The 25,377-nt window shown below is 37.9% G+C and overlaps 1 protein-coding gene across 5 annotated transcripts in view; it reads left to right on the forward strand.

The window, feature by feature from the left end:
- Positions 1 to 25,377, forward strand: part of CDC14A (cell division cycle 14A) — a 73,612-nt gene that overhangs the window by 5,019 nt on the left and 43,216 nt on the right. For 4 of the 5 annotated variants that reach the window (XM_061379008.1, XM_061379004.1, XM_061379007.1 and 1 more), the window contains exons 3-5: positions 6,911 to 6,986; positions 14,163 to 14,255; positions 20,289 to 20,368. In XM_061379008.1, coding sequence (XP_061234992.1) covers positions 6,911 to 6,986; positions 14,163 to 14,255; positions 20,289 to 20,368 — 249 coding nt within the window. The remainder of the gene's footprint in view (positions 1 to 6,910; positions 6,987 to 14,162; positions 14,256 to 20,288; positions 20,369 to 25,377) is intronic. The other variant, XM_061379006.1, reaches the window with a different exon arrangement.

Genomic DNA, 25,377 nt, shown 5'->3' on the forward strand with positions numbered 1-25,377 from the left:
TTGAGCATACCACACTTGACTGGTTAACTCTGCTTTCACGTTTTTATCAAAGCAACCTTTTATGTCCTTTTTGAGTAGTTTTCTCAAACAAAATTAAAATTTAGATAATGAGAAACAGGAGTCTTACTGATAAATTATAATGTCAGTTTTCATAAATTCTACTGTTTTCAGTCACTTGTTCTGACTTTGGATCCCTTGTGTAAACAGCTTTTGCGGATCTAGTCTGACATGTGAGCAGCTGTAAAATTAACGCTATGTTCTCTGTACACCCTGTTTTACACTAACACTTTCATTCAAGTCATAGTATGTTACTTGCCTGTTCCACAGCAGTCTTAATGTTAGCTGCTGCTTTCAGTTCAAGGAGCAGTAGAATAAGACCCTTAAATGCTTAGCTACAGTGCTATTAGATGAGCACTGTTTGGACTTTGATTTGTAGGACTTGTTTCCTTCACTGTGTGTGTATATGCAAAGAAGCAGATTCCCTCCTGTGAGAAGAGTAGGGGTTAACTTGTTTGTTTTTACTTTGGCTAAATGCTGCTTTTCTGTGGCTATCCAGTAACAGTACTTGCATACAAAACCTGAACTTCTCCATTGTTCTGTGGCTTATATCATTTGAAAGGAAAAAGAAAACTTGAACTTAGCCTTGTTACAACAAACAGCTATCACTTCACACAGAGAACAGGGAGTTCCTTGTCCACATCAGTAGCTTTTTGGATGTGACTGTTGAACAAGATAACTTAGTAAGTTAAGGTCCACAAAAAAAAAAAAAGGAAATTTTCCAAATGATAACTTCTCTCTGTGTAAATGTAAAAACAGAGCAGAAAGACCTGCTGATGCCAGCTTTCGTTTGTCTGATTTTTACACATAAGTATTAAGAATAGTACTGTGGCTTTATTTTTCTTTCCATTGTAAAATAAGAGATTCTAAATTCACTGCAAACAGGAAATTTGCAAGATCTAAGAAGTGGGAATGTAATTTTTTTCCTCCAGACATGAACTACTGACATAATTTTATGCTTGATAATTGAAAAGTGCTATCGTTTAACACCTATTGTGTTGCCTTAAGTCCAATAGTTTTATAAGTTTTATACCCACACATTGCTTTACCATATCTATCTTCACTTCTTTGTATGGAAAAAAAAAGCAATCTCCCAAAGTATTGAGGAATTTTTCTGTTTGCAATAAAAGGGCAGCAGGATACAAAGAAAAAAAAAATCTGTTTTCTAGGCTCCAGTTTTATACTGGGTAGGAGCATAGCTTGATATAGGAAACCCCTCATAAGAAACTTTATGGGAGAGCCTCTTCACTGACAGTTTGTTCCTGACATCAAGGAGCATTGTATCAAAAATGCATATATCTGGAATAGCTATTTAACTATCTATAATTTGGATTTGTGTTCTTGTTGGATTTTGAAGAGTTGTAATCTTAAGGATTTGAAACATTCAAGGCGAAATGGAGTAGCTGATGTTTTAGGTAGTCCAGAGCCTCTACATTATTCCTGCCTTCAGATGCAAGCAGTAAGGTGATCTGTCATTTCTAGCCTTAGACTTGCTATATTGCACTTTGTCTATTCAGAAGTGTGCAATCCCTAAGTAGTATTAAACGTTAGGGATCATGTCTCAGCCCAGATAAGAAAGCTCCTATCAATTCATGTGTTACTGTAATTGGTGGGGCTAGAGCAGGGAGACACTCCAGTGGGCATCCCACTTCATGCGCATGAGAAGCAGGAAGGAGAAACACAGTCTAGGAAACAGGAGTTGGAGAAAGAAGATGGAGTAGCCAAGGTTTCCTGACTGGCAGTTAGGTTGTAGTGAGTGTGTGGACTGATCCTCTTGGCTTTCATCTGGAAGTTTTATTGGATGGACACATGTTCAGCTTATGATTTGAAGCATTTATCTGGAGCAGCCGGCTGGGTGCTTCTTCAGTAGCTGGTTCTTGTATGGCGTAATGGCTAGTTAGAGCGCATACAGCAAGGGCCTTCACAGTGCAGTGACCCAAACGTTGTTCAACCCAGCCCAGGTAAGGGGCAGAGAAAAGCAAGTGGAAAATGTGTTTGTTTTTTTTTTTAATTTCTGGGTCTTTGTAAAATGCTACAAAATTAGTGTAGTTTTGCAGTTACGAAACTGCGTTTCTACTAGTTCCTGGGGTTGTTATGTTTAATCTTTTGGTTTGAGTACTTGCAAGCTTGTGATGCTCCTGTTTTGGCAGAAAAATGACTTTATATGGTAGCTAGTTCCCAAGAAGGCACACTTCCTACCTAAAGGAATAGTTGTACCCATACTCTAGAAAATGAATGCAATTGTTAAACTGTGCCTCTTTTCAAGTTACTAAACCAATAACTGGCTAAGCTGCCATGCAAGTAACATCATCCCCCTAAGCATTACTACATTGTTAGAACTGACTTGGTGGATCTGTCCTAGTTGTTGCACCTCCCCCCTCCCAATATGGTGATTAGGCTTTGGACTATATTTAAGCCATTGGAAATGCCTGCAACTTGGTAAGGATGCATGCACACCCTCATTCAGTGTCGTAATAACCCTGAGCTTCTGTCACGAATAGCCCTGAAACAGCTTTTCAGATACCAGTCTCCTGTCCTTTCATCCATTCCTTTGCTATATCACAAAAGCATATGTGAATGACAGTATAAAACTACTGATCTGGTGTATTCATCTGTGGGAAAAGGTTATCAGGCTTCTGAGGTAAAGTCTAAGCAGTGTGATTTGTCTTTGCAGGATAACTTGCTACCCTGGCCATAGGTAGGCTGTGATGTTAATGGAGGTTAGCAATTTATTTCATAGTCTGACAGGCTGTAGTATTGATTCACTGACCATAACCAGGCTTCATTCAGTACTTCAAGATATGAAAGCTATTTCATTCTTCTGCTGTACCAGGGTCAGTGGTATTCAAACGCTTAGTAAGAAGTGGTTTTGGCATTCAGAAGAGGTGCCCAAGGCTTGAACTGACTCATGGCACCTTCACGTGGCATCCAATGGAACTACAGTTGGCAACGAGTTGCTGTCCTAGAGAGTTGTGTATTACATTCGTCTCACCATTAATTTTCCTGGAAGAATGGATACTCTTTTCATGACAAAGTAGACCAGTGAGCTCTTTATGGGCTGGTCTTTATACAACACAGCAAATGCCTTGGATCTGATGCTTTAAGAACCTGTAGGGATGAGTAGTTCTAGGAGAACACAGGTACAAGAAATGTGTTCCACTGCTTCCAGGTGACATTGTGATAGTATTCTTGAAGTATTTAAATATCCCTTAGCATATCCTGGAGTTTTGCTACTTCTTAGCTTGAGAAGCGTAAGGACAACATGTTTCCATGGGGTGAGGGTGAAGAATAATTTAAGCTATCTTTTAAGTAGTTGATGAAAACATAAATGTATATTAATATCATACCTGCCTTCTGAGCGTCATAGGTGGCTCCCACCTCCATGGTAAATGATTGTCTCTCTTAACTGGCTGAAATGTTTATTAGAACATCTAGATACAAAGAAAGTCTTATTAACTGTGAAAGAGCTGGAAATAAAATATTTATTTTAATTATTATCAGACACTAAGATTAATTGCTTGTGTTTTTTATCTTCAGCTTTTGCCAGATAAAATTCTGTAGTCAGATGATGACTTGGTGTGTCATTTCTTCCCTGTTGCCTGCAGCTCCTGTTTCCCAGCTTCCACTTACATTTAACTCTCTGTCAAAATCCTATTCTTAAGAAAGAAAATCTTTCTTAAGAGTGTGAGTCAGGATTAAGTGTCTCTAGTTCAAGTACAGAAATGGCCTGTTATACTAAAAGTATGAGTTGAAACATGTCAGAAACTTTAGTTCTAAGGATATAAGTTTAAGAAGGGTTCTGTAGCTCAGAGTTCACTGAGTTCAGTATGGAGCCTTGTATTTCGGAGAACTCCTTGATTTGGAGGTTTGTAAGGCAGTTGTTTCACTTAGCCCCATTACAAAAAGGACATCCAAGCTTATTCCAATTTAGGGATATTAAGTGAGGAAAGTTAAAATTTTATGTGTAACAAATAACCTTTGTCCCTCACATCAATAAAGTCAATGGCTGGTTTATGGTGCCTATATGGCGTTATGTAAATAGCTTGGGAATTGCCAGTGTGTATGTGTGACCAAAAGTGCCTTTCCTTTATAATTGTGTTTGGATTCTAAGAAACATCTTGTTTCTGCAGCACAGGCAAACAGTGCTAGTACCGGGGTCAGAAAAACTGATACTTCCTCTCCCTTTCACCCCTTAAGAGCCATCATAGCATACCTTAAAGGTAATGAGCGATGGACAAAGTAAGCCTAAGGTAGTGGCTTGGTGGCTGAGAGAATCTGAGGATCTTCATTTTGTAGAAATAAAATTATTTCATAGAGACACTCAGATGTATTTTATCCTTATCCCCACCAATATAGTATATAATTTGTCTGTTGTGGATAAATTGGTTTGTAATTTAATTTTCATATGCTTTTCCTACACTTTGAGTTTAATCATGTGGAAAAGTGGAAGTGAGTATCTGACTTCATGGTGATGTAGTTGTAGCAAATGAACTTACTATCCTAAATCGTGGTTGTAGTGCTTCAGTGCTTTAGGTGAACTGTGTATTCAGTTCTGTCTTTGAGTTACTTTGCTTACACCAGTTCTAAAAGTATTCTCTATTTTAGTAACTATCCTATTCCATACTTTTTCACAATACTTTTGAAAGTATTTTTTACAAAATAACCTTAAAATCCCAAATTTTACTCTTTCATCATATATTTAAGTGAAAGAATAAAGTTAATGGAACAAGATAGAGCTGTTTTTTTTTGCTTTAGAGAAGGTACTAGTGCAGCAGAATGGGAAGAGATGTTAGTATGCCTTCTATATAGCTTCTCTAGAATCTACAATCACTAGTGTTGTTAGAGCTCAAATTTTAACTTCTGTGCTGTAACTTACACTTGTCCTTCTTAGACAGTTGAGTTTCATCTCATCCATTTCATCTCTATTAAAAATTGCACAGATAACTTTTGCCTATATATAGCATACTTATCTAAGAAAATATTAAGAATTCCAAGGTTTAACCCTGCTTTACTGCCACTGCAATTTTCCTATGAGCTGGTTAACATCTGTGCAACCTACAAATAAAGTCCTAATAGCTGGACAGCTTAGTCTTTGACCCAGCTAATGGACTTCTGTAATTAAACATTATGTCATAATATTCTGTACTGAAGGGCTGAACTGAACCTTCAGAAGCACTTCTGTTGTTGCAAAGCAGATGATAATGGAATAGCATTGGTGTGACAGGCAGGCTACTCATCCTAGACAGTGATCAGGCTAATGCAGTTGTCTTTTTGCACTGGGTTTAGCTTTTTTGTTTGAGAGAACGTGGGAAGGAGTATGTTAGTAAAGTTATAAGCACCTAAAAGATCAGAAACTTGTGACCACTTAGAATAGCAGAATGACTGCAACTGGAAGGCATCTCTGGAGAGGAGATCTCTAATCCAGACCCTGGGCTCAAAAAAAGCTCAACAAGAGTGTATTGCTCAGAGCCTTGAACAGTTGGTTTGTGATTCTGTAGCCTCTCTAAGGGATGTCTTCCCAATGTGTGACTGCCATCAAAGTAAAGGTCTTCTCCTTAGTTAACTGGAACATAATTAATTATCCTGAGGAAATAAACTTTCTGCTATGGGGAAGAATGCTTGAATGGTACTACCACCTATTCTGTCATCTGATTTCAGGAAGTTTTCACTTCTTCAAAGTCCAGAATTTCTAGAACATAGTCACATATTTCCTTTGTCATTGTCCAAGTAACACATTCAGATGGCTTGTTTTTTTTGTCAGTAGGCAAGAAGTGTCCTGTCTCCTTTATCAAAAGACTAAGGGCAGTGCAGATTAAAGCAGTTCTAATCTATTCTCACTGGGATATGTAACGTGTGCATCAACAAATTTTCATAGAGCATCAAGATAAAGACTTCTATACACAAAAAGGAAAACTGTTGGAGAAAGCTTACAACTTAAATTATGAGTGGTTTTGCACAACAGGAGGAGAGGGAAAAAGCTCCAGGAAGTGTCATAAGCTGTATAGCATAAAGGCTGCTATTACATGTAGAGGTGCCTATATGATGGGTTGGCTTGGAAAAGCACTGTAAATCCCTACCAGGAATTTACCTTTATTGTGCAACAATTTTCCTCTACACACTACTGCTATTAGCTCTTATTCTAAGGACAGTGGTTGCTGTTTCAAAAGTAATGTCAAGGTTTAAGAATCTAGAAGAGGGAAACAAGAACAATCAGAAGACATGAAATAAATAATGTATTGGAATAAATTATACTGGAACATAATTGCCTAGAGACAAGAAGGTTGGGGGCTACAAAGGGGAACACTGACATGTAAAGTTAAGTATATATGTAATCACTGGAATAGTGGAGAATGGGATAAAAAAATAACCTTCCATTTCAGACAGATCAAGACTGGATTAAAACTTATTCAAGTTTTACCACCTATGAAGTCAAAATTTTAGCTTATTCTTCATAGTATCTAATGATATATTCTCATCTTAAGCAGTTGTGGAACCTTTATGTAGGATGACATCAACATGGCTTAAAGGGGAGTAGATGATGTTTTGAAGTTCTTCACTGTAGTTTTGTGCAAAACCAGTCTGGGTATCATGGGATAAAGAAAAAATTCTGTAGTTAGCTTGTGTATGCAATGGGAAAGGTAGTTAGTGGAGCATCTTTAACTGAAGCTACAAATGCTTTTAAATTAATTGTTGCTATCCACCTATTAAATGAATCAATAAAAGGCTTATCTGTTTTCCCCTTTGTATTGGCTACTCCCAAAAGTTACTGATTTGCAGCTCTAACAACAGGCATGTTGAAATTTGCTTAGCTTTTTTTGTATAGTAACACATCTTTTTGTTCTTTTTCTCTCAGTTTCTATGGCGATTTTGGACCTTTAAATTTGGCAATGTTATACAGATACTGCTGTAAGCTAAGTAAGAAATTAAAGGTAAGCTTTGTTTAAAACTAGTGTTCCTGTATTTGTGTCTTACAATACAACTGAAATGCATTATCTGGTTTGTAAGTGATTGTTAGATGCTGGTTATGTAGGTGGTTGCTACTGAGCTCTAACGTTTTTCATTCTGAATTCTTTTCCTTCTGAAGAATGTTATAAGTGAATATGTTGTCATTGCTTAGCAGGTGAGGCACTGAAGGCTGTGTTCACCTTTTTTGCATAACCTTACAGTTTCAAGACAATAGTAACAAACCACTCTGGCTATTTCATGGGTTTGCAGCTGTATATATGCTAGTATGAAAAAAGCAGAGATTAAAATAACAACCAAGCAAAAAAACCCACAGCCATAAAAAAGAACAAAACGTGGACCCTGAAATCATACTATTTAAACTCAATCTCACTCAGTGGAAAAGTTAAACCTTATAAATCTCATTTAATTTAATGTTGCTTCTAATAAATGTTATGAAAATGTGTTTTTACACATAAAAATGGTTTCTTTTTCTGTCTTGTAGAAGTATCCCTCTATCAAAATATTTGTATAAGCTTTCTTATTGACTTCTACATAATGCTTGTTGATTGTAGGGGAATAAGAAGTGGGGAGAGACGGGGACACAGGGAGGAGCAAAGCAGGTGGTGCAAATGTATTCACCACCTCTCACCTGTAGACTGGTGCCTGGCTAGTCTCCGAGCTACCCCTGCTCCTCAGTTTTACCGCTGCGCCTGATGTACTATGGCATGGAATATCCTTCTGTCTGTTGGGGCCAGCTCTTCTGGCCATGTGCCCTCCCAGTGTCTTGCCCATCCCAGACTACTTGCTGTAGGGGCAGAGTGAGAAACAGGCAGCCTTGATTCTATATGAGCACCGTCTGGCAGAAGCTAAAACACTGGTGTGTTATCAACACAGTTTTAATCACAAATCTAAACCACAGCATCATGCAGCCTGCTCTGGAGAGAGTTGAACTCCATCCCAGCCAGACCCAGCACACGGAGCATGTAGCTGGAGATTTAACCTAGTCCCCAGATGCCTGCAAAAATGGTATGCAGCATGTATAGAAGATTTATCAACTGCATGAAATGAATTGTGTTTTAATTCCAAAGCACTATGAATACCACTTGTGTGCAAATAGTAAGGAGACCCTTCACTAAATATTACAAATTTAAAATCTATAATATATTAGGCCTGTTGCTGACAGAAGGGAAAAGTGGGACAACAGATGTGATAACACTGGCCACTGCTAAGAGGATTCCTGTCTCAAAAGTGGCATTATGTTTTGGGGCTACTGTTTGCTGCACCAGTGAAACCATTACACAAGTTGGTTAATGCTATGGACTACATAGAGGGGCATGCTGTCTCAGGTGGTCTTAAGAGGACATTTTGCAATTTGAGGGGTGGTATAGAGTTGCTATAACCTTTCTGCAAAAAAACTAAAGTGCTTCTAGTGAAAATTTACATGGCTGCTTCATGCAGAAAATTTGGTGTAAATAAAAAAATACTGAACTCTTGTATTTTTAATTTGGAATGCCTTCATTCATATTGGGAAAGGGTTGGATTTGCCTTTTCTGTATTAACACTAGATAGAGCTTATATATACATTATCTTAGGAGCCTATTTTCCAGTGTCACTGTCCCAGTTAAACACATGGCCAGTGAAGCTCACTCACTAGGAATCCATGTTTGGGTTTTTTAACCTTAATTCTGCTGTTTCTTGCCTTATATTTGAGTTATTAAAGATTGTGGAGAATGCTCTCTCTGTGAAGCGATTACTCTATATACCTCCTATTCTGACTTTCCCCATGCATATGAGGACTGCAGAGATTAGTTTTGCTTTTTCCAGATTCAGACTGAGACTGGCATCATTTTGGGACCTCAGTACAGTCTGAATACACTGTTGAAGACTACCTTTAAACTTTTGCAGTTGAACTAGAACATCTTCAGACTGGGTCCTAGGTACCAAGCATTTCACCCATGAAATAAGCACACAAATAGTGAATACCTTGGGGCTTGTTTGTGGTCTCTTGATGATTCAGTGTTAAGCAGGAGTGTGTCTACTGTCTTTGTTCTTGTTATGGGATCACCATGTGCACTGAATGAGGCAAGCTGTTTGTTGCAAGTAGCTTCTAATCATGATAGAAAAAAAATACACAAGGGAGGCAAACTGAAGCTGAAGTGGTAACTCTGGCATTTGCAGGGTTGATTTAGCAGACTGTGATGTAATTTTAATGTGAGTTTTATATTTTTATTTAAAAGCAAGCCCCCCACAGTGCTATGTGATGCACCAGTAGGGCAGAGAAATCTCATGCGCATCAGATGCAGCTTAAGCTGGGAGGAGCTGCTGTTTGTGCTGCTGCCTTACCAGAGGCTAATTCCCAACAGATAGCTTTAAGCTGCTAGTGCATAGTAGAGAAGGGTAACCTGATCGTGTAACCACTTGAAAGTAATACCTGAACTTGAAACAGCTAAAGCTTGGAATACTGCTATAGTGGTATAGAACTTTGCACATGAATAGATTCCAGCCTGGGTGATGGATACTTCCCCTCAGGTAGGCCAGTACTGCTGATGTAAGCTTTGTTTTTCTAATAGTTAAAATATGTGTCAGACTGTCCTCATTTAGTTACTGTCTGCAGTGGCTAAGTAGGCTTGAAAGACCAAATCCCCATGTTTAAAGAGTGTATCTGATGTGTACTGTAGTCCTAGCTATTATGGATTCACAGTTTCTACCCTTCTACCTCTCATCTTCTCATGTCTGACCTCACAAGTGTCACTGAGAGGATTCCCAAGGGCTGAACAATTGTGTAAGATAAGTTCATGACCTGTGTCTTATTGCCAGCAAGGCATTGATGCAATGAGTAACTACAGCAACAAGAGTATGGCAATTCTCACATGGCACCAGGGGGACATGTAAGCAGCCAGTGGCCAGTGTTCTGGAAGTGGGAGGTGCCAGTTGGACTAATGACATGGAGAAAGAAGCTTGTTGGGCAATCTGCTGCTTGCATACCCTTGCATTAAGGGTAACCTTGCCTTGTGACCAACAGCAGGAGTTGGCTGATGTAAAAGGAACTGCAGATATCCAGCCTCTGCTGTGGCATGGTTGCTATTACCATGCTGCACTGCTTTTGGGACCCTGAGGCAATCACACTACTTAAGCCTGATGACTCCTGCCATGATTAGGAATACACCTGGTTGGGGATGTGCTTCTTATACTTTTCATACAAAAAGACCTTTAAAAGAAGCATGGTATGAAAGAAGTATTCACAAAATGTGATGGTTCTTGTGTGGATGTGATGTCTCAAAAGGAGTTAAAGACTTGGACTTAGTAAGTTTAAAACTTCTGTGAGTAGAAACAGGAGAAGTGGTTGTGTAAGATCTCATTAAAACAAACTTCCCCTCCAGGTCTTTCAGCTGTATTTATTTCTGTTCTAGATAAGGAATTAGACACCAAGGCAGTTTCCTGTCTTCCTCTCTCCTTCCTTAGGGGACAGGTAGGAGAAGGGTAACGGTACTTGAAATGTGCTAATAGTGGGCCAACTTTGTAAACAAAATCGTCCTTACTTTATGCTGACTGATTTTAAAATCAGTAAATAGTTCTGTTCTGAGGAGCTGAAGTATTTGTGCAGATACCCATTTGCTGACAAAGTTAAAGTCCTGGTTTTGCTTTACAGGAAAACCTTTCTGACCTTGCTATGTTAGTAATGTTTTGATTGTTGATTGCTATGGAGATGATCCTGACTAGCCAAGTCAACAGCACAAGAAAATGCTTGGCTGGGCTATCTTCCTGCTGCTTAGAATTCTGCTTGCTGAGAAATATGCTTTTCTTCTGTTTAAATAAATCTGATTTCATAAAAACTATTTTAAAAAGCCTGGTATGTTCTCATGAGCGTATAGCCTCACACAATCTCAGTAAATTCAGAAGCAGGGCTGATCAGGGGGCTTGCTGAGATAAATGATATCAGAAGAGAAGGTCAGAGGCAGAAGAGGGAAGGTTGTGGCAGGTTTATGAACTCTGGGGTTAATGATTCTTGTATGCTAACTTTATTGCTGCTGAATCACAGAGGGGTTTGGTTTATTTTTGTATTAACATCAATAAACTGCTGGGCATACACATGGAACTATAGTGATTGCAAGCATCTCCTTGAGGACAGCTTAGATTCTGAGGCAGGGCTGCGTGTGCATGCTTTAATACGTACATTTCCATGAACAGTTTGCCAGCCTTGTAGTTGCTCCTGTTTATATATGCATCTTAATTATACAGGTGCGTGTGTATATGCATAGTATGTGCATTGATCCAGGCTTATTAAACACATTGCAGTAATTTCTTGCTTAACCAATGCAAGTGTAGTAAACCATATCCATGAAATAAAATACCGTCAAATAATCTGGTGGTTCTAAACAGATGTTGAGCTAGTAATTGTTCACATTAGTATCTTCTAAACCTGTCACCAGTTTCTGTGTGAGTAAATTTATCTTGAGGTCTTCTAGAAACAAGAACTGATCTGTTGAATAATCTTGCAGTGCAAATAATACTTTCTGGAACCTTCTCATACACCCAATGAATTAGTATTATCACCTAAAACCAAAACCTTTTCATGTAACCTCTGCTTTTAGTTCAAATGATTGTCTTTGAGCGTGCTCCTCTGTGATGTATCTTGACAGATACTGTTATTACATTGTTGCATTTGGTCTTGTAATGATGTGTGAAACTGCTAACGTTTTCTTACTGCTGAAGAAAAATATATTTCATGCTTCATAGTGTTTGCCGTAGTTTTCTTTTAGAAAAAAGATGATTTGCAGCTATGTTATCTGTAACTAGAGCTATTCTGTAGACAATCTGTATTGAAGAATTCCTTGTTGGAACTTTTTTGGTTCTTTGGAGTTGTTCAGTATCTGGGGGAAGTAAAGCCCTAATCCATACAGGTGGAAATCTAGAGCAGACTTTAACACTTTTTTATCATTGAGCCTAGCCAAAGAAATGGACTTGGTTTATTAAACATGGTCAGAAAATCAGTGTTCTCTAAAAGCATATGATATAGTTTAGCATTGATAGTGAGGTGAGGATTTGTGCTAACAGAGATGTTACATTAGCATTTTAGCAAACACTGTAAAACTTGACTTTCTGTAGCCCATGCAAATAGAAAGTGGTTTGTTTTATACACTTCTGAACAGTAAAATCTTGATGCAATTTTCCTCTGGTTGCTATGCTATAAGTCATTAGTTAATGTCAGGTTTCGGTTTAGTGTTAAAGCTTTAGTCAGGATTCAAAAACCGGTGAACTATTTCATATAGCAGTATGGTTTATAAGACTCAAACTCTTCAATTCTGAAAATCAAGCAATGAAAGTGTTACATTACTTGCATTTCCCTGTTCTGGGAACTCTTAAGGTGAGCTCTCACTTTTTTCAGGTACAAAAGCATCTCAAAATTGGAATGACATGTCATAGCTATCTCATAAAAAAAAATCCATCAGTAAAATAAACCAGGAAATATGGTCTTATTACATAGAGCACTTCTGGCTAGCTAGCAGAATGTGCTTTTTACAGTTTAAAATAGTATTTCAGGTGAACCGTAAACTGTTGCAAAGAACTTTGCTTTAAATAAGGAGCAGTCAACAAGTTCTAATTGAAGTTCTGTCACTGTTGCATAACTGCTGTAATCTTATCCCACCTACACATCATGGGTGGAACTGCACTTAGAGAACACTCATTAAAAACTTGAGGAGGGGGAAGAAAGGAGGGATCTTAAAATACTGGGCTTCATTTTGTCAAGGTGTAATAATAATTCAATGCTTCACTAATTAAATAACTACTGGAGCTTTGTGTGTTTGCATATAGGCTGAGAGAGATGTTGCTGTTGGGCTCAAGATCCAACCACTTCTAATCACCAGCAGCCAGCTAGCTCTGAAATTACAGTCCCATTTAGATATACTCACTGTATTAACTCACTCCTTCCACCGATGGAAGCTGTGAGTAACACCAGCCTGGAGTGCAGTTAGAACTGCTGTTAAAGGTGCTATTTTTGGTGGGACGTGGCAGTAAGAAACTCACTATGATGCATCAATTTTTCCTCTGAGTTTATCAGCTGTTTGTTTGGGGTTTTTTCTTTTGAAAACATGATTCTGTGGTTAAAGCTGTCCTGAAATTTGCAACAAGACTGAGGATGAGAGTCAACATTTACACACTTCTGAAAGTGAAATACAGTTGGTACTACTCAAATAACTGCTGCAATATTTCAATAGATACATATACATCTAATACTTAGAAGCAGAATCCAGAATGTCTGGTGATAGCTTCCTCAGAACTGTACTAGCACTGTAAAAACCTGGCTGGAAAAACATGCCTGATAGCATTGCAGAATACAAAGAAAGTGAAGCAATTCATGAAGCTCAAAAAATAACAACACAATGGACTGCTCAACTTGCCATTTTTAAGTGACAATCTTCTCTTTCTGGCTTTAAACAGTTTGCTGCAGTTTGTTATTATTGCTCTTTTCTGGTGCTTGTTGGGCTTATTTTCAATGGGAGTTTTGTCCACGGGGAGTGGGGGGTGGGTTTGTCTTCTTTGTTTTGTCCTAAATAAAGAAGAATTACCAGTGTTACTAGTTTTGTCTCTGCCTAGCCTTTTTCAGGGTTTTCACTTGTGCGGTCTTTTTTCTTAAGTACAAGTTCTTGCTGTTGAAGCTTTAGAAAGATGATGTCTGTCACCCCATTTTTAGGTAGTATAGATGGAAGAGTAGTGTTTAGTTTAACAAAATGCCTGTAAGATTGATTGCTTTAAGTTTTTTCTTCTCCACAGAATTAATGTGCTGGTGAAATTTCACATATGGGGGGTGTTTTAGTCTAAAAATTTCAATGTCTTTTATCAGTGTTCATAGGTTATTGTTTCAAATCTTTAAACTTGAAAAAAAATATCCAGGTTTTTATCTTGAACATTGTGGTTCAGTGTTTTATAGGCTGTTTATTTACAGCTAAGAGATCTGCCCTTGTACAGTGGCTGTTTGTTCGCACTCCTATCTATAATGCAAGAAGATGGTTCATGGTATCAATAAATTGTTTTCCTTTACTTGTAAGACCGTAGAAGAATTTTTTCTGGCTTCTTTTTCAGTTTTGGAAAAGTGACTTTTTAAGGCATTTTAAACATGTATTCTCTCAGTAAATATGCTTTCTGGTTCTTTTTAACAGTATTTCAGTCTATCAAGAAAGAAGATAGTGTACTATACCAGCTTTGACCAACGAAAACGAGCAAATGCAGCGTTTCTAATAGGTGCATATGCTGTAAGTATTATTTATCACATGGATTCTTTTAACCTTTCTTCAGAGACATCTGCTACATGTGAAAATAGCATCTCAATGGATGGGGCAGGCAGATTGTCATTTGATTCTTCCCTAAGCTGTCTTTGAAAATTCTGCTGTGTGACTTTTGGGACTTCATTTAAGTACACAGGGAGTGGCTTTGGTGGATCATGTGCATGCTTCCCATAGGATACCATTTTCTTGAATACCAGAATGCAAACCACAAACTTACCTCTAAACTTGCTTGAACTCAGTTGCTGCTCATGGCATTACTGAAATTCATACTGAGGAGGAGAAGACCTTTTCTTGCAGTCTTTCTTAAAGTTACTGGACCAGAGGCATACTGATGGATTTCTTAGTTAAATTTCATAATCTACCCAGAAAAATGAAAAACCTGAGGTATTTCAATCTCCTGATCTTACAGATACTATGCAATACACAGGGCTGCTTTAGTTACACAAGACTAATTTATTAGGATATCATGCAAGTTTTGGTAGTCGCAAGCTGACACTTGCACAGCTATGTGTGTGTCTTCATACCAGTGTAGTTCAAACTTCAGTTTCGCCTTCCTGCTCTACTGTCCAGAATTGAAGCAACTTCTAGAAAACTCAGAGTCTTTGTCGTAGCATGTTAGAATACTGGAACTAACAAGCTGCTGGTTCTAAGCTGACGTGCATGTTCCAGCTGCGTTCTGGAAGTCTCTGTTAAGTCAGGCTTTATACTCTGAAAGCTGGTGTATTTCTTTCAGGTCGTGCTGAAAGCAAAGCTCAGTAAATGCAGATGATAATGTTGAAAGATTAGTTTGCAGATTCTTGTCATTAAAGAAAATGTTTTACTACATGTATGGGGATAGTGTGTGCATGCTCTTGAGAAAGATCTGTTTAAATCCTAAGATGCAAAAAACTTGAGGATAAATTTCAAGTATCATTACTGAAAATACTATGTACCAAGAACAAGTTTTTACTAATACAGTGCTATCAGTACAAAAAAGTATTTATTCTCTTGTTGAAACCACCTTAAGGTCACTTTCCAATTCACGTTGGAAAACAGTCTGCACAAAGGTATCCAATATGTTACAAAAGTATGTCATCCCAGAATTACTTGTATAGACGTGTATTCCTAAACTTGCAGGTGTTAAGGGAGTTCATTCATGTTCTTCTGTAATGATTGATACTAATGTAGATTCATAAAATGACTTTAGTTATTCTAAAAACTTATTCATGATCTACCTACCAATCTGATTTTGGGTTGTTTTTTTTTTTTTTACCTGCAGAAGCTTAGTTTTGACAATCGACATACTCATTTCACTCTCAAGAAATAATATCTGCATTTCATAGTGTGTGACTTGCAAATACTGTGTTGGGTCAGATGCAGTAGATGTACACTCTTGGGTTATGTGATAGGGCGTAAGGAAGGACCTGAAGGAACCTCATCATATTCTTCAGTAAAAGAACTGTGTCATTGGCATCTGTCACAGTAGGAATGTCCAAATTGTGACGGAAATATATGTACTTTTTAATCTCAGGTCTTGTAGATTTTACATCTTGCCTTTGATTACATAAGCTTTTTGAAACTAGAAAGTCTTAGAGCTGTGAACACTTACCAGTGTGTGAAAGTTAACTGAGAGGGATTGGTTTTGCTGGTGTTAAAATATTAAGTGTAAACTGAAACATGGAAAACAGTGGATCAAGTTCTAGGAATGGGTTTCCACTGGTGATTATGCAACTTAGATTGTTCCAATGAGGAGCTGCTTAGACATGTTGCACTGAAATACCCTATAGCTATTAAAATATTTTAATAAGAGACTCATAAGGTTAAGGGAAAGTTAAGTCTTAAAACTTTGTGGGCAATAGCTTTCCTGTTTGTAAACTGCATCTTGGGTAGATGTGTTTTCTAAATGTCAATTTTTACAATGTACTTCCAATACATTTGGGCTAATCATGTCCAGTTCCTAAATTATTGCCCTTGCTCTTAAGAATTCTGCAAAGATTCTTTCTGTTATTCAAATTAGGACAAAAAGAATATTTTATGTAGCTTTCCACAATAGTTAATTAAGAAGAAAAATGAGTATTTAAAAATCATTTTAAAATAGTATTACAAGTACTTTCATGCATATCAAAACTAAAGCAGCCTTGTTTGTCTCAGTTTGTCCCTAACAGTTTCTGGGGGGAAGAGGGTTGAGAGGGAATAAGTTTTATTGAATTATACTGAAGTCATTACATGAACTCCCCACTTGTCATCAAAGAATTTATTCTTGGAGAAGGAGAGTGCATTTTATGCTTTCTGATAACATGGATGAATTGAGGGCTGGTCTCCTCTTTCCATACTATTAGGGTATTTGTTATGTTTCTTTTCTGGTTGGAAACCAAGGAGCCCTCACCTGGTTGTGTGATCTGCTATCTAGTAAGGTTTGGATTCCTTGGGGTAGAAGAGCAGGAGGAATATTAGTCTGTTTGTACCAGTGACTGCTCTTGTACTTCTAGAGAAATGGGACAGCGGGGAGAGAGAATATATATGTATGGCACGTGCTCCTTCTAGTAAACCTAGAGCTTTAATTCTACCCTTGCAGAAGACAAGTAGTGGTTATTTCTTGCAGTTCTTTAAAGATCGAAACTTGATTAGTGGTCCCATATCTGACTTTGGAGCAGCCCTGGTGAAACACAATGCTTCCATACTGTGAAAAACTCTGAAAAGGGATCCAGTGAGCTCTTTTGCCTTGTAGATAGCAGATAGGCTGGTCATATTTCTTTCTTACAGTTACTTTAAGTGTATATTTTGGTAGACTTGCATTAGGCTTCTGTAACGCAAATAAGGGAAAAAAGCTGTTGAGTTCTTAAGTTTGTAATTTTAGTACAGCCAATGACCAGGTAATAACAAACTACTACATGTGAGAGCTTCCCCCAGGTTTAAAACAATAAATTAGACTTCTCAGCCCTACCTGAAGCTTTAAGGGTTTGTTCTGGTATAATCTAGGCATATCACACTACTGCTCAAATCCATAACCGCTCCCTTGGAGGGTCAGCAAGTGCCAAGGCTTTTCAGTTACTGCAGTGTTTTCCAAGCAGAGAAATATTGTGAGTAAGTGTTAAGGTGGATTTGCAAAATATTCCTTTTTTATTCTCTAAGCTTTTTAGGACATGTGGTATGAATTTTCTTGGCCACTACTGCTACATGTCATGTGCCCACACAGTGTCAAAGCTGTGAGAGGCTTTCTCTTCCTAGCACATCATTATTTAGGAAGTTGAAGGCATAAGAATGGAATGGTCAGAGAAAAAAAGAATACTTGAAACTTTTTAGTATTCAATGAATCTGTTTTTTTATAGGTAGCAGAGCCACATGATACGAGCTAGAGCAGTGACAGTGGGGAAGGGGAGGAGAACCTTGTCCCTTGTAAAGCAACTCTTGTAAGACAATAGTCACTGTCTGGAAAGTGGCTTGCTTTGTTTATTTTAAGGCTTTTACTCGCATTACTTCTTAGATACAGATTCAGCTTATGTAGACTATTCAAGCAGGCTCTTTGTGTTGTGTTCTTTTTATTTGTGTGTGTTGCAGAATGAGAGCTCTCTGAAGATTCAGCATATTAGATTAAGAACTGAAGCTAAGTTTCAGCTGCTGACTTTTCATTGATAGAGTCAGAAAACACACCTCCCTCAAATTTTCTTAACGGATATCCCTAATTTTAAGTACTGTAGTGTTTCCTTCTCTGCTTCATTCTTCTTCAGTTACTGCATTATTCTTGACATCTGCAATACTTTGTTTTTTCAGGAGCTCTGTTCAGTGTTTTTTTACCTTTCCTCCTTCCTTTTGTGTTCTTAAAATCTTTCTCCTGTTTCCAGCCCAGTATCTTTATTAGGAGCAAGCAGTGTCTGGTTCAGAATGGCATGTATATGTATGCCTTTGAGCAGAGACAGCTTTGAAGTACCACAGCTCCTGTGAACTAAAACCTGCAGCACTAGAAAAACATTCATGTAGTACAGATTCACTTCAGATTTCTGACTCCCTAACTGTGTAAGATGGAAACTCACCTTTCCCTGAAGTCCTGTGAACTCCCCTTTAAGGATCTTTTGACTATAAGCATGAATTTAGGCTTTAAAGGTGAGTAACTAACATGAATATTGACATTGACATGAATGAAATCAGTATTTTTCTCTGAAATACACTCCCCATTGAAAGTATTGCACAGGATGCACACTTCTGAAATGCAAAACTTTTGTGAAGTGGACTAAGAGGGAAAGACAAAGGAGACTTCTTTCACAGGCTAAAGTAATCCTTTACAAAGAGCTGTGAAAGCAGCATAGCCTTGCTGTGTAGCAGGGGTTGAAAGCATGATGCTGGTGCCATTAGTTAGCAATCATTGCTGCAGACAGACCATGACAGCTTAAAACTACAAAGAAATGGACCCCTCCACTTGTTGAATTAGGTAAATACATATATCCATTAAGTAAATCTCTCAATCTGTTCCAATATTAGCAATAACCGCTTTGACCCCAACAACAAAGAATGCAATAGTTGAGCTACCAACAAAACAACAATTGTTCTGATAACATAGAGTGAATGGAATGGTTTTCATCTAGAGATTGTGGTCTGGTTTGGTGGTGGAAAAGATGCATTGCTTTCAGAGATTATGGAGGGGGGAATGTGGAAGTCCAGGCAAATAAAAATCCGTGTCAGGGAATAGATCTTTTTGAATGCAGATCAGTTTGTGTCGAGGCTTTTGGTTCAAAAGTAGACCAGTTGTTGAAATCAGTGAAGTAGGAGGTAGTTTAAAACCACCAGAGATGATTCTGGACCCTCTTTTCACTCCATCATGGCAAGAGTTTTCAGGCTGTTTTACTTGTGTCAACTTTATGGGGTTTGTTTTGTCCTTCTGTTTTCTGTCTGCCTTGTCCATGCTTGAGGAAGAAATGCAAGAAAATCTACCTACCATGGTGATACCTTACAGAATACTGAGAATCCCATTAACTTGAGATACGACTCTAGACTTCAGGCAAATTGCAAATACTGTGGAAGTAGCCACCGCTTACCTATATTCTAATGTGCTTAAGGTCAAAAGTTGAATAAAACTTTTAGATAAGGAACTAACCTATGTCTTGGTCAAGAAAATCCTTATTAGAATACTTTATATTCAAGAGTTAAATGTGAATTTAACATAAATGTGAATTTAACAGCATAGAGTGAATATGGAGCTATGTAGGTGCTGGGTGTGAGTTGGAGGGGGAAAGGTCAGGGAAATTGTGTGGCATTGTTTAAGAAACATGCTTGTGTGCATGAAATACACCACTGCAAACTGGATTACAACTCTTTTGTAAATAATAACTTGCTTAATATATTTTCCAAGTTAATTTTATTTTAGGATCAGTTTTACTGCGTAAATAGGAATTGAAATGCAACATGATGTGGTTGTATTTTAATTTCTTGCTTAAGCCAGTGCAGCTGATGGTGTTCAGTGATAGCCGAATGAACCTTGGCTTAGGGTATTACATTAACTGTATGTTGGTCTAACAGTAACAGGTTCGGCTTGTTGAATTATTTTTGTGTAATTAGTAGTTTGATGTTGACAGTTAGGAATCAAACAATGTTTGTGTTGGAAAATCTTCCATTGAGCTGTGCTGGAGAAATGTTTTCTTTGTCAGACACTGTGATACTTGGACTCATCAGAAGTTGGGCAGAGAACTCCTGGATAGATGCCTATTTTTCTTCTTAGGATGATGTTGGGTCTGTCTTAAGGTCTCTCAGTTGCCACAATATGTGTTTGTTTGGGGGTTTGTTTTGGCTTTTTAATTTATTTTATCATTTTTTAAAGGAGGGGAATCACAAAACAGAATTCCCGGTTTCTGTTGACTTCTGTTGATTTCTGAATCTTTTACTTTACTCCTATAAATGTCGCAGGAGTTGGTCATGAAGGAGTATAGCATACATTCTTAGCAGTGTAATGGGCTGGGGAAGCTTACATGTGGTTAATGACTTTTCAGGCTCAGGGCTGATATTTTTTCCTCTCCCCCCCATCCCTTTTAGGTAATATACTTGAAGAAAACACCAGAAGACGCTTACAGAACACTTTTGTCTGGATCTAATCCACCTTATCTTCCATTTAGGTATGTGAACATGAGAAATGGGCCTAGCTTTTGTGTTTTGGAATTTGTTAAATACAGATTTTTCAGACTGGTCTCCAGGAAAAGATACTGTTTACTTCTGGTGGGATTACTTGTTCTGTGTTGGAATAAGAAAGCTCCTGAGATTAAGTATTAAGTAAAACTTCCAGTCTTGCAAACTAGTATTAAGTAAAACTTCCAGTCTTACAAACTATCATGTTTTGAAAACAGTTCTTAGCATGTTCGTGGTTGAGCAATTCAAACCTTACTTCATCAGGTACCCTGTTTTACTACTTGGAAGTCATTCCCATCTTTTAAATTCCCTAGTACCTAAGCATCTAGACTTACATCTAGACTTACTTGAATGAAGAGGGGTTTATGCTGTTACGTTTTCTCTGTTTTGCAGAACAAGTACTGATGTTCAAATTAAGATGCTTTGCCTATTTGTTTCCAATGAATCATAGCTAATTTCTATCAATCCGTCTTTATTGCCTGTACTAATGTCCTACTGAGACTTAAATCTGAGGAGTTCTAGCTGTCATGCCTATCTAATAGACTTCCAAACTTTTTTTATGGTTTGGGCCATAAAGTGCCCTTGCGCTTTAGGAATGGAAATACCTTATACTATTGTTATGCAAACACTGGCAATAAAAGGCAAGAAGGTCAAAATCCTCTTTTTTGGGGGCAGTCAGCATGTCACAAGTGGTGTTCACTGTCAGCCAGTGCATTTCTGAATGTAGATCTACCCTGTCTGTATCAAATTCATCTGATTCTGCAGCCACTCAGCAAAGGAAGATCACATTCTCTCTCCTCATAGCTTGTACACGAGCCAGATACAGTATAAACTGTTGGTAATGGATTTGTGTTTGAAGTCCAGTCTGACCATGAAATCTTAAAATCAGTGATGGCTTATATTGGCAGGGAGTTTATACACTGACCTGGTCCTTGGTACCTCTCCAAAGCCCAAGAAGTTTGCTGAGCTATCAATATCCATAACTTTTTAGCTAATTATAACATATACTTGGTACACTGCATAAAAAAGTGAGTTATTTTAAACATGTTAGTGGTCCAAATCCTATATAAAATACAGGAGTGATAATCTAAGTTAAAGAATAATGTATGGTTTTCTCTACCTCTTAGATTCTTTGGTTCCTAATCTTCTCCCAGTTTCATATAATTACATTGGTCCTTTCTATTTGCAGAAGATTCAGCTATTGGGGGATTGCTAGAAAACGTTATTTGAAGCAACTGTTATTCTGAGCACAGAAACTGTGTCAGTACATTCTATCTCCTCATTATTTTGGGGAAAGCAATAAGTGAAATTTCCTTGTAGGAATTTCATCTGTAGCATTTTGGTGGAGTCCAAAAATCATTATTCTCCCTTTTGTATAAAATTCTTAGTAGTTCAACTTTGTCAGGAGTATTTCTTTCTTATAAGAGCTTTTGATACTAGAGTGATTTAAATTATTCAGAATCTTGACCTTATCTTATTCAGGACTTGCTTAAAAAACGAAAACTAGTGGAGCATGTATGTTTTCTGGGAATAGCTGGATCTTGTTCAGCAGTGACAGAAACATATTCTTTGGAATCACAGTAAGTTGCTATGTCTTTAGGTTCCTTTCTCCCCTGCCAAAGCAAAGATTAAGGTGTGGAGAAAACTTAAGTGAAGAATTTGAGTTGTCAGATCCCAAAATTGTAACTGGGAGGAATAGTTTATTTGCAGACCCTGCTTCCTCAAACCAAAGGCTACAGGCCTTTGCCTTGCAGCCAATTCTTTATAATAATGATGATGATAACAGCAGTACTAATACAAAACGCTATTTCTGCTCGACTGGTAGGGAGTAGTGAATGTAATTTGCTCTGTGATTTCTTGTGTGGCTGTAGGAACCACAGTCACAAATATAATGACACAAAACAATGTCATTTAAGTGTTAATTATTCAAAGCAAGTTCTTATAAGTTTGAATTCATAGCATTCTATTTGAAAAGAGTTATGTCAGCAAACCAGGGAGTTAAAAAATCACAAAACCCCACAAGATTTTCTAAAGATAACTTTATATTATATATAAAGAGCATTGCATGTCTGGGAGAGAACACTAGCTGAAAATGTTGAAGAAGGCAGTATCTAGCAAAGAGACTACTCAGGTTTTGCAGTCTGGCCTGTCAAAATGGTTACAAAAGTATAACCACTTTGTTCTGTTTATCAGCTTCAGTAGAAGAGGGCAATAACAGAGAAAGTAGGCAGTCTTCTGAAACATCGATCCTCTGCAGTCTTTGTCCCTGTGTTTCAAGCTCTGGGTTGCTGTGAGATAAATGATTGGCTAAAACTGAAGTTCTTTGGGAGAGGATGTGTGTTTTGCAGTGGGCTTTCTGTGTTGTGGATTTTGGTATGCTTTTGGGGGTTTGTAACACAAAGCTTTGGGTATTTTAGAGGATGTGAGGGAGGCAGTCTTGAGCAGAGCCATGCTGTTTCTAGAAGGAATATAGTGATGTGAGCTTTTGCTAGAAGAATTAAACATTTTGGTTTCTTCAGTGTTCTTTCATATATGGCTTGGGGCTGGAAAGCACTTCAGTTTCTTTTGCAGCTGCTTTGGCGTATGTCAGGTCTTGACACTGGATGAGAGCCTAAGCAGATTCTCTTACTTGCGGTATAGTTTGTCCTGCTGGGAAGGAAGGCTGTGTAATCTAGCTGTACAGGAGGTGAGACAAGGGGGGTGAGGAAAGAAACTGAAGGAACCAAACAAGATAGGAGGCTAGGTAAGAAATGGGGAATCTGATAAGGGAGGGGATATTTGGGAGTTGAATTCATAGGAACAGCTATGAGATGCAGAAGGAGCTTAAGAATTACTGGGGCTGAGAGGAGGGCAGGTAGAGTCTGATGAGGGCAGTGGGTCAATCTAGGTTAGCTGGGAATGGGGAAGAAAGAATTGATTCCTCCTTCCCTGTTTTTCCAGGGCCTTTCAGCTTCTTTTCTCTCCCTGTCCATTCTGAGATATTTAAGACACCTCTGGTGCAAAATATAGCATTGATACTGAGGCTCCAGCAAATGAACCTGTGCTGGAAGCTGTTGCAGGTGAGGGGGGCTATAGCTGCTTGGCATCAAGCTCTACTGTGGAGAGACAAGTTGGTGCTATGAGGAAGTTTGTACTCCTTCACATCTTTAGTGATTTGAAAAGAACTAAACTCACTTATGTACAATGAAAACCATAGCCAAATGTCTTACTGCATCCCTCCTAAGGTCTAGGAAAGAAAGAATTTGAGATACTGAATCATTGGTATTCAGTTCTTACTGACATGAATTTATTCTGGTACAATATCTAGGTTCTGAGCTCCAGCTTCTGTAGTATAGGTCCTCTCTGTTTGAATTGTTACAGCCAGACTGTTTAACAAGTTGGTTATTTTGATATCTGAAATGTCTTCTATTTGGGAAAAGAAATAGATAACTTTCAATAGGTAGAAGCTGCAGGACTGTCAGATTCTTTACGGAGCACTGAGGAATGCTTACATGAAGTGATCACTGGGAAACTGATTTACTTTATTCTAGCTCAGCGACCTCAAAAAGCTTTAATCGGCTTAGATCTTTAGCTGGTATTTCAGTTAAAGACAGCTTCAGCAAATACTGCTTGGGGGTGGAAGGAAATCAGAATACCCCTCTTGCAAGATACAGGGAAATGTTCTGATTTTGGTTTTATCATAGAAAAATTAGAGATAAAGCAGGAAGATAAGGCAAGACTCTCTTTGAGACACTTATTTTTGGCTGATTCACTGTGACACTCAAGTCGTTTGAAGATTTTGCACTGTAACTTCTCACTTCCATTTAAGCAAATGATGCTAACCGCATTTGAAATAATCATAAATACCAGTTTCCCACTGTGAAACTAAGCTTTACATTTTTACCTCAAACTGCTCTGTATTGACTTTATGTTAAAGAGAACCCAGTATATTTTAGTGTGTGTTCAGACTCTAGATACAACATAAATTCCAGAATTAGGTTTTAGTTTGTAGCTTTTGGGTTTTGTTTCTTTATTGGCAAGTGCTTGGCAAACACTGTTTTGTTATTGACAGTGTTTAGAGGTTTGGTGGAAGGAAAGTGTTCTGCAGTATTGAGGTCAGCTACAGTAACTGTGAAATCAGATGTGGGATTTGCAGCTCTGGAATGCCGGCTCAGATTCATACCACATCTGTATCTCATAGAAACAGACACATTTTTCTCATTTTGAAAGCAAATAGAGTGCTATCAGGTGACGGTAAAACTGTTTGCAAATCAAGGTGGTTATGCATTTGGCCATAGAAGACGAGAAGAATACTGTAATCAGCACATCAGCAACAGGAATTGGAGCACCCGCACTGTAAAACAGTGCCAGAGATGTCTATATGTGCTCCTTTCTATCATTCTGAGATGAAATGAGGTCTTGCTTTCTCTTCTGTGCTTTTTTAAACAGACTTTTGAGTTGAACAAAAAGTTTTAACATTTGAAATGCAAATAGCTTGGTTTATACCAGTAAAAACACTGGAATGTTTTTCTATACCAACAAGTAGTCCCAATTACTACTGCCTTAAACATAAGCACATACATTAGTTTCCTATAGGATAGGATGGTGACTGTAGAATAAGAGATAATAAGTTTCAATAGGAGGAATGTCTGGAATTAATTTCATGTAAAACCATATGTTTCTTCAAGGTTAGTAAATGTATTTTTATTTTACAATACTCTTCCTTATAACAGTGCTTTTCATTTGGTGTTACTGTGGTGCAAAGTGTGGCCCATTCAGAATATGCTGCATTTTATGCAAGCTAAAATTAGTTTTATTAATTATTGCTCTAAACCTTTTGAAATATGTCTGTCATTGATGAAAAGAAAATGCATGCTGGTGGATCGGGTGCTATATAATTGACTTCTCAATCTGGCATGAGAAGAGCTGCATTTCAAACAGGATTTTTGTAAAGGTTAATACTAGTTCTGACAGTATCCAGTATTTTTATCCATGGTCTGGAAATTTACACAAAATCAGT

This window comes from Neopsephotus bourkii, unplaced genomic scaffold (genome assembly GCF_033783945.1).
Source record: "Neopsephotus bourkii isolate Nb327-2 ecotype Australia unplaced genomic scaffold, CSIRO-AGI_Nbou_v1 NB_1768, whole genome shotgun sequence".
In the NCBI taxonomy this organism is placed as follows: Eukaryota; Metazoa; Chordata; class Aves; order Psittaciformes; family Psittacidae; genus Neopsephotus; species Neopsephotus bourkii.